Source organism: Maylandia zebra, linkage group LG4 (genome assembly GCF_041146795.1).
Source record: "Maylandia zebra isolate NMK-2024a linkage group LG4, Mzebra_GT3a, whole genome shotgun sequence".
Lineage (NCBI taxonomy): Eukaryota > Metazoa > Chordata > Actinopteri > Cichliformes > Cichlidae > Maylandia > Maylandia zebra.
In genome coordinates this window covers 19772987-19786560 of record NC_135170.1, presented here as the reverse complement: position 1 = coordinate 19786560, position 13574 = coordinate 19772987, and the positions used below count along the sequence as shown (strand labels likewise).

Below are 13574 nucleotides of genomic sequence, written 5' to 3'. Positions count from 1 at the left end.
TTGTGTCTTGCTGTTTTTCTCTGAAATGCTTTGCTGCAGAGATGAGACTTCTGGCTATATTTACAAAAAAGCAAAGCAATCTGATGCCGCTGGAAGCAATAAAAGAGAAAACCTCTTTAGTGCCTGTAATTGAAAACAGCATCACAGTGAGTCACTCTGCTTTCCAATAGCTAAAATAAATTTTGTTTGTCCATGATGCAGGGGGAGCAGTAGAGCTAAGGCATGGCAAATGTGCAAGTCATCCAGGGGTGATTTATTACCACTAAGCAAGCAACAATGGAAACTGACATTTTTAAATGACCCTTAATTGTCACTGAAAAACAAATCTGATTCATCCAAACTGTGCTTGTGCTGTTTGATCAGCAACATAAGCAAACCTATTCCACAACTGTCATCGCATTTTCTCTCAAATGTAACTTTTGCATGCCCATTTCCCATCAGACTTGAAACTAGTGGGGGGGAAACATAAAATGCTGAGTTGAGAAGCGGCCCAATATAATTATTCTTAAAAGGCTGTGGCCGGTTGAAGCCATCTGAGAGGCTCATTTAATCCACCTCCAAAGGATTTACACCATCAGTTTGCATGACAATGACAATATGTCATTCCTTACATCCCTATTTGACTCAACAGTAATTTTTTCAGTCAGCCCATTGTGTTTGATAGGTTTGAGGTAATGTCCAACAGCTGTTAAGCCATCAGGGCCACACATTTCCAGGTGGAGGTAAAAAAAAATAATGTTAACATTTATAAGGCCATTACTGGCTAAAAACCATGACAGAGGGTGAATAAATGGTCAGTGTATCCAGATGCTTTGACACACTCTCTGCACCACTGATACGATGCTTCACTCACCACATCGTAGGGTTTGTAGTTTACCAAAGTTGGCTAAAGGTCTAAAGAGGTGTCCTACCCATGAATGAAGTGATTCATTTTGATTGTAGAGAAGAGTTTGGTTTCCCACGGTAGTGGTTCAAGACTCCTTTTGTGTGGTGTTGTGATGTTTGGCAAGTTGTTTATGGTGTTAAATTCTTCTTTGACTTGAGAAAATCAGTACATTGGTTTCATGAAGGACAGTTAATCTTTTGAAGAGCCTTTGTGCTCCTGGCTGGGAAACCAGTTAGTTACCACCAACAACTCTTTCTGTCAGTCTCTCATTCACTCTGTATCTTAGCTTTTATAATTCCCACCCACAGTGGAAGATGAGCAAATAGTAACTGAACATTAAACAGAACAGACATGCTGCAGAGGTGCTGAGCATTGTTCTGAAATGAGGCTCATTTCAGGAAGTCCTCAGACCAAATACTGTAATTGATTGTTTCCACAAAGGTTACACAGAACCAAAAACCTCCATAAAACCTACTTTTTCTTCCTGTTTTAAACCCACACTGATCACAAAATGAGAAGTGTGCATACCAAACTGGAGAAAAGTGTTTAAGCTCAGAGGCTGGGAATGAGGACTGTGCTGGGACTGCAGAAGTAAGATCTACAGTTGCAATAAAAAGAACAAATTTCTTTTATCCCGTTTTATGCCCTTCGAAAATGGGTCGATGCTCAGCTCATGGTTGTGCACGAGTCCTGACAGTAAAGCCTTTGGATTAGATTAAACAGGTATCCAAGTAACTGACAATCCACCATCTATTAAATGTTTCAGCTCGAACAAAAGATTAAGCTTGTACAGATGATCTTCTCATCATTATATTTTAGTGCTTTGCAGGTGTAGATGCTGTTGGATGATATGTTAAGTATTCCATCTTGTTCATTTCATGTCTCTTTCCTTTGATGCTTTCCCTGGTATCATGCCTTTGAAGCTCTGTTGTTGGAGCCCTGGTTGCCACAGTGTCCTAACTCCTGCAAACATCTCTGTTTACAGCACAAAGCTGTCGCAGGAAAAAATCAGCAAGGGATTTCAGAGGGAAAATACATGGTGTAGAGAAGAAGAGGATGGAGGTTTTGTATTATCCAGCACATTTAATAACAAAGCTAAAAGCCAAATGAGTAGCAGAAAGGAGGAGGGGCTCAAACAGGAGAGATACAAGAAAACTAAGAGTTGGTGTGCAATAGGCAACACCGATGAGGGAGGATCAGTGTGAGCAGGGAGGAAAGGGTGAGGCTGAGGGGAAAAAAACATGAGCGAAACAGGGGAGGTGTAGAGGGGAGGTGGAGGGCAGTGAGTCGCTGTAAGTTGCTGACTGACTTTTGGAACAGGATGAGGAAGTGGTGAAGAGGCCAGGAGAGCTGCTTCCATAGGTGGGTCTCTATGACACATGGATGCACACACAATGGAGCATATTATAAAAGCAAGACTTAACGTGTTAACATGAGCTAGTTTTGAGTTTCTACAGCACTGCCATTCCTCAGATTTTTCTTCTTCTTCCATTAATCAGTGCAGTGCCAGTTTGAAGTGTGTTGACTTTTCTACCAGCCTGTTGATTTATTTCCCAGAGTGATACGGGTGAACTGGCCTGCTGTCTGGACTACTTTCTCCTTGTAACAGGTCGAGTATTCGCTGGAATCCAAAAGCTGTTAAACTCTTGGCAGGCAGTCCAGGGGCTGATATTTGCATGTGTACGTACAGATCAGCTGTGCGCTCAAACAGAGGAAACTCTGAGTGTGTGAAGTCAAGGCAACCGGCATGTTTAAAGGCACAAAGTCAAGCATGTACTCAGGGCTTTTGTGTGTGTTAGCCAGGTTAGCTGTGGGTGGATCAGGTTTCAACCTCACCAGTCTCACTCTTTTCCACTCTCACATTAGCAGGACAGTAACACTGCACTGTAGAGAGCAAGGGAAAGGGAGGCCTTGCGAGGGGTAGCATGGTACATGGACTGTGTATCTAATGACACACGGACATAAACACTGCCGTCGTGTAAATTTGTCACATACACAGCTCGAGAGGTACGGTGACTTTGGCATGCGCAGACCTCAGTGAACACATTAAAAGTTTAATATTTCTCTTGTGATTAGACAAACATCTGCAGGCATTTCACAGAAGGACATGAAGTTAATCATTACAAAAACAAAGTGAAGAGATGTCGTTCTGCCAATTTTAAACTACTCTAATTCCACAGAGCGAACTTTCTGATAGTTTTACTTTTGGGTTGATAAACTGTTCTGGCATGAGACCAACCAGGACCTTGAAAGTCAGGAGGTGCTTTTAGTTGTTTTTCTGTCTGTCTTCTAGACAGTCCGCCACATTTGTTCCAGACTGAAATAAACAACAACCATTAGATGGATTATCAGAAACTTTTGTGCAGACATTCACTAGAAGATGGATCCCAGAGCTTTCCTCTAGATATAACAATAACTAATAGCACTTTGTAAACAGTTACAAAGGGCATCACAGGTTGAATAAAACCAAACATTAAAGATGCAATGATGTGCATGGCCACTTGCACAATTAATCAAGTTTCCCCCTATTAGGCAAACACACAGGCCATTTCAGCTATAACTTGGTTTTTTGTGCCATCAACCATCCAAGCTGTTGTTTAACTGGGTGTTCACACGAGTTTTCCCAGTCAGGGATGCATTTTTCTGACACTGCAGGAATCCCCTATCATCTTGTTCAAATGTGTATGTGTGTTATTAACAGATTTTACTGTAGTTTAATTCTACTGATAGCTTTTCTTCTGAACTGCCAGCACCTGAAGAGCTGCTTAGCTGAACTGGTTTGTTCTATAACAGGAAGTTGTCAATCATTACATATTTCAGCACTATGACAGTTTGGTGCAGTACATTACTTCCTCCTATGGATTTCCAAGGAACCAAGAATCTTGAAATTCTTGTAAAAAGTCCTCATTTTGTTTTTTTGTTTTTTTTAAACCTCTCTATCATTTTACTTGCAGTACCTGTTTTCACAGATGCGTCATTTATCTGTTATTGCTTCTTCCATATTATACTTGTGAGTAACTCAAGCCTTCTCTGTTTCTGTTTGTGTTACATCAGGACCTGAAGTGTTTTCCAGCTACAGCAGCAATACCATGTCTGAGGCGGTGGTGCCTGATGCTATGGTGTCCCCAGCAGTGGGTGGACTGTATGGGGAGAAGGCTGGCGGCCCCATGTTGGACTTCAGCTATGTGGGTATCGATGCCATTCTGGAGCAGATGAGGAGGAAAGCCATGAAGCAGGGTTTTGAGCTCAACATTATGGTTGTGGGTAAGCAGAGCCTGTTTACACTCACTAAAATTCCCAGATTTGGTTCGCACAGTAGTTGTCGGTCACATAGCATTGCAGTGATCAAATCTTTGGCTGCTTATGCACTCACACATTAAAAGAAATGCATGTGAAGCATTAGAAATAATTCCAGGAGTTGCCTTTGAGTAAGACTTTTGAGCTGGTGCTTCACTGTGGATAACTACTGCTAGCAAATGTTCAGGTTGAAATAATATTTCCCATCTTTACTCAAAAGTGTGGCCTTCTGCAAATAAATGGTTGCATTGATGGTTGTATACACTTAAGTCTCACAATAACCTCAGTTATGTATAACTAGAGCTGAGACTGAGTCATGATGCTTTTCTTTCTAATCAAGTTTAAATATAAGCCTGAAGCTTTTTTCTTTTATTTTGTTTTTTTTAATTGGGCATACTCATCACTGTGATCAGACACCTTTAAAATAGGAGCTAATTACACACCTCAGGATCAAACAGGCCACCATCGAGCCCACCCAATCTCCTGCATGTCGTCTCCACACATGGTGTGTCTCATCCTCAAATAAAAAAAATGTGCTTGAAAGCAGCCCCAGGCCTGAGTGGGTAAACACAACTAAACAAAACTGGTTTCCATGGTTTTTTGGGTGTCTTTTTTTTTTTAAATATCAAGGTGAAATTATTTAACTGTATCACAATGTAGGAACAATTGATGGTTTTTGAGAACTGGATAATTGGTTTGGCATCTTTATAACTGATGGTTTTTACCTGCATAGAGGACTTTATGCTCCCCTCCAAAAATTGTAGCAAAAGTGAAACGAAAATCAACAAAAAAAACGCATTTTCACTGGATTTTCATTATTTTAATTCTCATCTGTTAAACAAATGGAGTGATAATGGACTGATTATAAAACATCAGTCATGCTTAGGCCCAGGTGCAGTAGCTACAATCTAACAGTTTAAAACTAACAGAGCAGGTGGATTTACTTCCTTGTCTATAAAGGAAGAGGACACCCGGGGGGAAACCCCTACATCCAAACAGGATAGCGAGACGATAGAAAGAGAACAAATTTTTTGGTAAGATAATGAATTGTGATAACTTTGAGTGTCATTTTTAAAAAATTTCCTTCCAGCTTGTTTGCTTTTTCTTGTGAAAATGTTTGCTGCCAGACACAATTTAACAGTTTAAAAAGCATCTGTACGACTTTGACCTCATACAGAAAGCACTTGTGGGATTTTGGCACCACCTCACTGTTTTGTGATGGTTGTTAGCGGTAGGATGATGGATGCAGACACTTTGGAGAAAGCAGCTGTTGGAGCAAGTTTGGACACGGCTCACAGTGGCATTAGTACTGCCAAAGCACTGTAGCAGATAAAATGCTAATTTCCACGTGGACTTTTGAGTCCTTTAACTTCCAGCTGTTGAGCTTCATATTTGTTCTGTGAATCCGTGTTTGCGTGGAGTGTGTGCTGCTGTGCATGCGAGTGCATATCCATAAATCAAAGTTCTGAATGTTGACTTAACCTGAGGTTGAACTTTGAATGGTCATTTCCCAGTGGGCCCCTCCAAACAGCTCTTCATTAACCCGTGGTGATGTTAGCATGAGGTCCAAGGGTCACAGGGGGTCTCATCCATATAGACAGACAGCTGATAAATTAAGTCTGTTTCAATTTGCCCGGATGGGGGAGCATTTTATCCTCTTACTGTAGCAAAACAAGAGCATCGGTGTTGTTATCTGATCAGAAAGTGTCTTGAACTGGTAGTTATAAGATTAAAGGAGTTACATTTGTGTATTTCTGGGTGTGGCTGTTGCAGTCATGCTATTTCCCCTGCTGTTATTTTGAGTGGCTCATAAGTGCCATATGTCGTATTAGCATTTTAGGGCTATTAAAAAAAAGCTTTAGTGTTTCATATGCTGCTGCCTCCACAGGATACCAAAGTAAAACTAACCTCCATCCAAAACAGCATCACCATTCACAGTTAATTTACTAGTGAACACTCCCTTTGCTCATTTTATTTTATTTTTTTCAGTTCAGTCTCTGCTTGTCATCTAGCCCCAGCCTTTCCTGTGCCATTTTTCCCAGAGGTTGATGTTGCGGTTGTGGTGGCCCACAATGTCATTAAGCTGCTTCCCAAGAAGAATTCCCGCAGTCAAACATACTCCAAATAAACAGTCATGGATTTCAGCTTTAGACACTAGATCTCGTTCTGCTAGGAAACTCTAACCAGAACCTGCAGCAGGTGGACAAATCAGCCAAACTCATCGAGGCTGCAGAGCAAAACGGGGACTACTATCACAAGCTGCAATTACAACGGAGGGACTGGATCTCATCCCACATCCACGGGATGAGACTTGTTGAGAGAGGCAGCTGAGAGAAAGGAGCTGGAGAAATTAGGGGAAACGCCCAAACTCTTGTGCACATGCAATCGTTGGAGACTTGTATAGCAGATGACAAAAGACAACCATAGGCATAGCAGTTGTGGCTGTTGCTTGTCCTGTCCTGCTGTTGGCTCATTGCAGCTGCCCCTTTTTCTCATCACTTACTGCATATGAAGTAAACTGGTGTGCTTTGTTGGCAGTGTTTGAGCAGACAGGTGTCACAGCTTCTGAAATTGTTGGAGTGAAGCAGGGTCATTTTATAGAATCTTGTTTGGCTTTATTATGGCACCATTGTGTAAACCGTTGGCTCCCCACTGTGTAAGCAGTCACTGTCGAAGTGTTTTTTTTCTCATTGCCTGTCATTTTTTTGTTTGTTTTTTTGCTTACAGGACAAAGCGGCCTGGGAAAGTCTACTCTGATGAACACGCTGTTCAAGTCTAAAGTCAGCCGTAAGTCTGTGCTGGCTACAGCCCAGGAGAAGATTCCCAAAACAGTGGAAATCAAGTCCATCAGTCACGGTACAACTCACGACAACTGGCTTATGCCCATCTGCATTCTCACTGCTTGTTTGTGTTACAGCAGTTTGCTGCTGTGCTGGCTCACAGTGTTCTTATGTGCTTTTGTTTGCAGACATCGAGGAGAAGGGTGTAAGAATGAAGCTGACAGTCATTGACACACCAGGCTTTGGAGACCAGATCAACAATGAGAACTGGTAGGCTACAACTTAACGTTGCTGCAACAACCATATAAGCATTATAAGAGTTCATAATGACAAGAGTTTCTAACCAGATGTCCTCCCCTTTATTCTTGCTTTTCCTGCTTTCTTACTTTACCTGATCTCTATCATTGTCCTTCCTCCTCTTCTTTGTCTCCCTGAGCCCCTCCTCTTCCTCCTTTTACTGATCTGTCCCTTGTCTTCCTTTTCCACCCCCTTACCCTTCTTTCCCCTCCCTCTTCTCTCCTTCTCCCTCTTCAATTATCTTTCTCCACCATGGCATAGCTGGCAGCCCATCATGAAGTTCATTAATGATCAGTACGAGGCGTACCTGCAGGAGGAAATCAATATCAACAGGAAGAAAAGGATCCCAGACTCCAGAGTCCACTGCTGCATATACTTCATCCCCCCAACTGGACATTGGTAATGACACACCACAGTCGTAGTTTTAAATCTCAAAAAGACACATCTAAAAAAACATCAGTGCTGATTCCTGTCACACAAGCTGTTCTTTATGCTCTGTAGTTTTCTTGTAAACAGACATTGTGTTTTCTAAAAGTCTGACTTGGTGACAATACGAAACAATTACATCAACTGGAATTTAAATAACTGCTGTTGTTACAGACAGCAACGCTGTGCTTTGCCTGTGCATGTCAGCATATATTGGTATAGGCTGTCTTTGTTCTTAACTTTTTAAATGTGAAGCAGATCTCTCTGCCTTGTTACCCCCTCTTATTGAACACACACAAGGACTCTCTATCCGACCCACACACTCTGGAGACATGGGCTGCTCTCGCCAGGCCCCGAAGCAGCTCAGTATCCTAAGTTTTTCCCTGGACCTCTCACAGGCCCACACATCTGGCTCTCATCGAACCGTCCGGTTTACTCTCCCTCTCAGCGCTCTCTTGGTTCAGACCTGCACCGATCGGAGCTCAGGGGGTCTTGGGTATACTAGCAGAAGGAATTAGGCGTTCGGTGAACACATGATAATTCACCATGCAGCTCATAGTTTCTTTTATATTCCTATTTTTTCATTGGTGTAACTCGAGTCGAGTGCAGCGACTGGTCTTGGGAAAATGTTGAAGCAGCTGTGGACTGTCATCCCCTTTGGAGCACGCACACAAAGACACAACTGATAACAGAGCAAATGCTGCACCTCTATTAATTTTTGTCTCATGGCATGTCTTTACTCAGGCAGGGGCCTGGTGTGAATGCCCCCCCCCCCCCGTCTCCAGCAAGCAGCGTTTCATGTTGATCCAACACTGCAGATGTCACATGGCCCGGCCAGCAGCTGCTCCAGGCTTGCCTTAAAAAGCCTAATGGGGGAGAGGCAGGAAGGACGCAAGAGACAGAGACTCTGTGTGTGTCTGGGTGCATGCAATCAATTCTGCACTTTTGTCTTTCTCAGCGTGCTCTTTCTCGAGTGCACAAGCCTTGTTGTTGACAACGAGCAGCCTGTGTGAAAGAGTCGTTAGCCAGGCCAGAATCCGCTGCTCTAACCACATGCAGATGCTTTCTCAAACTGCGGGAAAGGCCTTAGCTGCTTCCCCTAACTGTATCAAGCAGATGTTCACATACTCTGTGTAATGATGGGTGCATGATAAGAAGTTGGAACTGTAAATGTTCCTCCATCTGGGACGTTTCTTAGGAACATCTGCCCTCTGGTGCGAGAGCTTTGCGTTACAATTTCCTGTGCTTTTGTTCTTAAATCTGTCTTCCTCCCGGTTCTCTCATGTTGTCTCCTCAGTCTTCGGCCTCTTGATGTCGAATTCATGAGACGTCTGAGTAAAGTGGTCAACATCGTCCCAGTCATTGCCAAGGCAGATACACTCACGCTGGAGGAGAGAGACTTCTTCAAAAAGAAGGTAACATCTATTAGATTTTAGTGGCATTGCAACTTCTCTGAAGTATCCCTATATTCTTTTACCCTTTTGCTCTCTGCTTGCCTTTACTTTTTTTAAACAGCTGACCCCTTTATGAGGTTTTTATTGGCTTTGTTTTCAAGGATCTCAGGATTTCCCTTTCCCTCATTAACACACTCTGTGTGCACACAGGTTTAGGCGTACATCCTGTGAGGGTTTTGCGTTTTGTTTGTTGCAGTTAGCGACTAAGCCCAAACTTTTGGCATAGATTAGCGTTAATGCAACCTTAATCTGCATCCTGTGCATATTTAGGTACAATTGTTTGATCTCTCAGAAGGATACATCAAGAACAGCCGCCTAATTAGTCCAGAGATTAAGAGACTTGTGGTGTGTGTGTGTGTGTGTATATTTGAACATGCTCTAACCAGATCAGGGAAGAGCTGCGAGCCAATGGGATTGACGTATACCCACAGAAGGAATTTGATGAGGACGCAGAGGACCGAATGATCAATGAAAAGATCAGGGTAAGGGCAGCAGCATCACCAAGCAGGACTTTGGGCTCTATCTGAAATCCATTCTGTAAGGATTTCTAACTCTAATAGCCATTTACTTTTAACCTTTTGAACAGGAGATGATCCCATTTGCTGTGGTGGGAAGTGATCAGGAGTACCAGGTCAACGGCAGGAGGTTGCTGGGGAGGAAGACCAAGTGGGGAACCATTGAAGGTACAACTCTCGTTTGTATTTATATTAATGATGCACTTTTAGCAAAAAAGAAAAGGGGGGAAAAAAGAAGGGAGGGTTTCTGGGAGTCAGCTGGTCACAGAGTGTCAACAATGCTCCATTCAGCTCTCCAGACAGCAGTCGTGTGCCATGTAGCTGACTCAGGCCTCCACCAGACAGTCGCTATGAAGACGCCTGATTGTTTACTTGGTGTCCCAACCTCTCTCATTCCCATACAAAGAGTATGTCTGCTGAATCCTCACATTGGATATGCACTGAGCAGAGAAAATGTGTAAGTTTAGTCATTTTTAATTCCAGTTTATGTTAGCTACTCCAGACAGGAGGCCCCACCCCTTTATCAAGTGCCTCATAAAGGAAGTTTAATTTCCTGCAGAGTGTGCCTGTGCTGACACACACAGGCACACATCATTGGGAAATTCTGATGCAGTTAATCTCCTCAGAAAATACTCAAAGTGGATGAAAGCTGCAGCAGGTGAGGGCAAGATGGCCTGCTGCATGGAGCCATCACACTAGGATCACTGACTCCACCTGCTGGACTCTTAAAGAATCTCAGCACCAGCTATTCATGAAGCTTCTGCAGCCTGTTAGCACCTGTTTTAACTCCCGTTTGATCATTTCTAACTCAAAGCTTCTCTCTCTGCAGTTGAGAACATAGCCCACTGTGAGTTTGCCTATTTACGGGATCTCCTCATCAGGTGAGTGCATGTTGTCTACTAGTCTGCAAGTCCACAGGTTTATGCCAGATGAGGATCTGGCACAGATTCATCATAAATAAAGGGATTTTTGTAATTTTAGACACAGAGAGGGAGACTCAATCTGCATGTGGTTGATCAGTCTCATGAATCACATGTGTCACATGTATGTAGTAGCAATAGGAATGAATATGTGTTTTTAATAGAGCTGCCAGTGTTAATGCGTTAACACGGATTTATCCATCATCCCGCAATTAACCCATCTGGAGCGCAAAATGACGCAAAATCCCTGAAATGTCTCTGTCAACGCAATTCGGGCAGTTTGTCCAAAGTTTGTCCATTCTGCGCTCCTGATTGGTTAATGGCGTAAAAAAATTTTAATCGCAGTGATCGTGATGATGCGTTAACATTGACAAGAGGCGTCCTGCTTCAGTGAATCCACCTGTTTTATAGTGATCACAGTCCCAGTGCAGTAAAAGCAGAAACGCAAATTTGCAGAGGGAAAAACTGATATGAGACATGTTTACAGGCACAAAGTGCAAAAAAAAACCATGAGCTGTTGTCTGTAAAGACAGCTGGAGTGATTCAAGTCAGACACACACAACAGTTAAAGACACGGTTTGAGCGGTTTCTGTCTGACACTGCAAGTGTGCTGGTAGTTCACAGGTACATGCTGGATCAAGGTGGATTCAAAACCGTTTGAGGTTATTGTAAGGCAAAATAAAGGACACAAAGGAGCAGGAGGATGTGTCCAGTCAGCATGTTAAAGTAAATGTAGTTTTTATTTTCAAACTCGAGATAAAGTGACCATAGTTTCCTGTCGTGTGCTCGAACATTGCAGTTCTTAGGATGAGTGAAACGTAGAGAATTGGTTTCACTGTCTCTATATACCATGTAGAAATGGTCTGTAGTTGTGTTTTTCGGTGTTTTAGGTAGTGTGTTTGTGTTCAAGAATGAGACTGCTTCAGTTTGTTAATATAAATTTTGACCAGCTCATCATCTGAAACTGCAAATCCAGATTCAGTTTATATAGAACAGAATAAAATTGCCCTTGAATACATCGAGAAACACCATTGGAAACTTCAGTTTTTCAAGTTTTTGAGATCCTCGTTCATTTAAACAACTTCTCAGTGTGTGAACGAGCCTCTTTAAAAATCCATATATACAAAGGTGTGTTTTTTACAGCAGTAATTATCTGTCCACACTTTGTACCCTAAATTTTAAGGTGGTTGAGTAGAAAATGTAAAAACTGTGATGGTTTGAGATGGACGGACACTTCTGTGATGCCACAGTGTGTGTTTTTGTTTGTAGGACCCACATGCAGAACATTAAGGACATCACCAGCAGCATCCACTATGAAATGTATCGCGTGAGGCGCCTCAACGAGAATAACACGATGGTGGCTCATGCCAACGGTATCCCAGAACATCATCTCACCGCCCACGAGATGTAGACGCCGCCTGCCGCCATCACAGCGTAACTCGTTTGTTCTGAGACTCTGATGTTCAGCAACAGTCCTTCAACTTCACTCCAACCCACTCCACTCCAAACCTCCTGCCCCACCTCACAGGGTGCGAAAAACTCAAACGCCTGCCAGAGGGACTTCATTATCGGTGACTTTTGGTGGCTGAATGGACGGTTTATGTCAGTTTATTGCTTCATGAATAAATCCCCTCAGTATCGCTGACCGAGAGAGGGATTTTTACCTGCTTACAGTTAATATTTGTGGTGCCAAAATTTCAGCTTCCACCAAACTGAACGAACTGACACTGAAGTGCCTTAAAACGTAACATATTAAACTCGTCCACTTTTCTTTTTGCAGATTTTGGTGTTTTGTTTTTAGCAGCGCCTGTAGGAATGTGGGCCACAGTTTTGTTTTTTCCTCTAAGCACACACTTATAGCGACGTGTGAAAAGTGATGATACTTGCACTTGATCACTGCATAAAGCATGTTGGAGAAGGGCCAGGCAGCGCTTTGCCAACATGTAACACACAGTAATGTAAAGTGTGAGCAGTGCAGCTTCACTCAGCTCTCTCCCCCTTAGTTAACCCCTCCCCCCCCACTCCCAAAAAAGGGTTATCAGAGAGCACCTCATACGCTTGACTTAACTTTTCTGTCGCAGCTCGTGTTTCTCTTTAAAAGTTGTTTTTAATTCCCACTTATAAATGTCATTGTTTATGAATAGAAATATCTTAAGAGTGATTTAAGATGATAAAGTATTTATGCACGATATAAAATGTGAACGCCGTCAGTTGTAGTCCATATATTCAGATTAGTAACACACACACTTCCCCTGCTTTGGGCCCGTCATGGCGCCTTATTTATTGGAGGGTTTTTGTGCTTTTTCATAGCATGTTGGCCAAAACTGGAAAGAGAGCACGGTTGTTGGTGCCAGGCTGACTACATTTCGACGTTATCCAGTCCCCTTAAATTCTTTTTTTTTTAATCTAGTCTTCCACTGACCAGCCCACTTTGTTTTTCCTCCCATCATGTACCGAGGATCTTTCTTTCATCCACATATTACTTCCTAAGCTCTCACTGTCATGCTCTGTCCTGTATATTCGTCTGTGTTCTGATACATTTTTGTACTTGTATTATTGATAACAAATTTTCTTTTATCTTATTTGAAAGAAATAAAGATTGAAGTTGTAAATATTGTTTTTTTTCTTATATTTTTACAATGCCTAGAAGAAGTCCAGTCAGCGAAAGAAGTCACTCCTTAACGTTTAAATGTATACACTGATGACATTTTAGATAATTTTCTCCCACAATGGCTTTTCCATAGCATTTAATTGCAGGTGTAATTCACTTACTGGAGCACTTTAATTGCCGTGTCATTAAACTTCTTCTTGATTAGCCCCTGAAATCAATATGGCTGCCTACTAGGTCAGTGCAAAGCTGATTAGTGCTAATTACTTGAACGCATGAGTGCATCTTTTCTTCCTCGGCACGACATTGGAGAAGGCGAGACCTTCGGGATCAGTGAGGGTATGTGCAGACGTCAGCGCCCTGAGGTATTGAAGCAGCAAGAGAATGTAAA

The 13574-nt window shown here is 42.5% G+C and overlaps 1 protein-coding gene across 8 annotated transcripts in view; it reads left to right on the top strand.

The window, feature by feature from the left end:
• LOC101463953 (septin-9) overlaps positions 1-13187 on the top strand; it is an 81579-nt gene extending 68392 nt beyond the window's left edge. For 7 of the 8 annotated variants that reach the window (XM_004558417.4, XM_004558421.3, XM_004558418.5 and 4 more), the window contains 9 exons: positions 3941-4150; positions 6911-7039; positions 7152-7233; positions 7522-7659; positions 8984-9101; positions 9527-9622; positions 9727-9823; positions 10485-10536; positions 11845-13187. In XM_004558417.4, coding sequence (XP_004558474.1) covers positions 3941-4150; positions 6911-7039; positions 7152-7233; positions 7522-7659; positions 8984-9101; positions 9527-9622; positions 9727-9823; positions 10485-10536; positions 11845-11986 — 1064 coding nt within the window. In that variant the 3' untranslated portion in view covers positions 11987-13187. Of the gene's footprint in view, positions 1-2164; positions 2249-3940; positions 4151-6910; positions 7040-7151; positions 7234-7521; positions 7660-8983; positions 9102-9526; positions 9623-9726; positions 9824-10484; positions 10537-11844 lie in introns of those variants that run through there. The other variant, XM_012921086.3, reaches the window with a different exon arrangement.
• Positions 13188-13574: the final 387 nt, after the last annotated feature.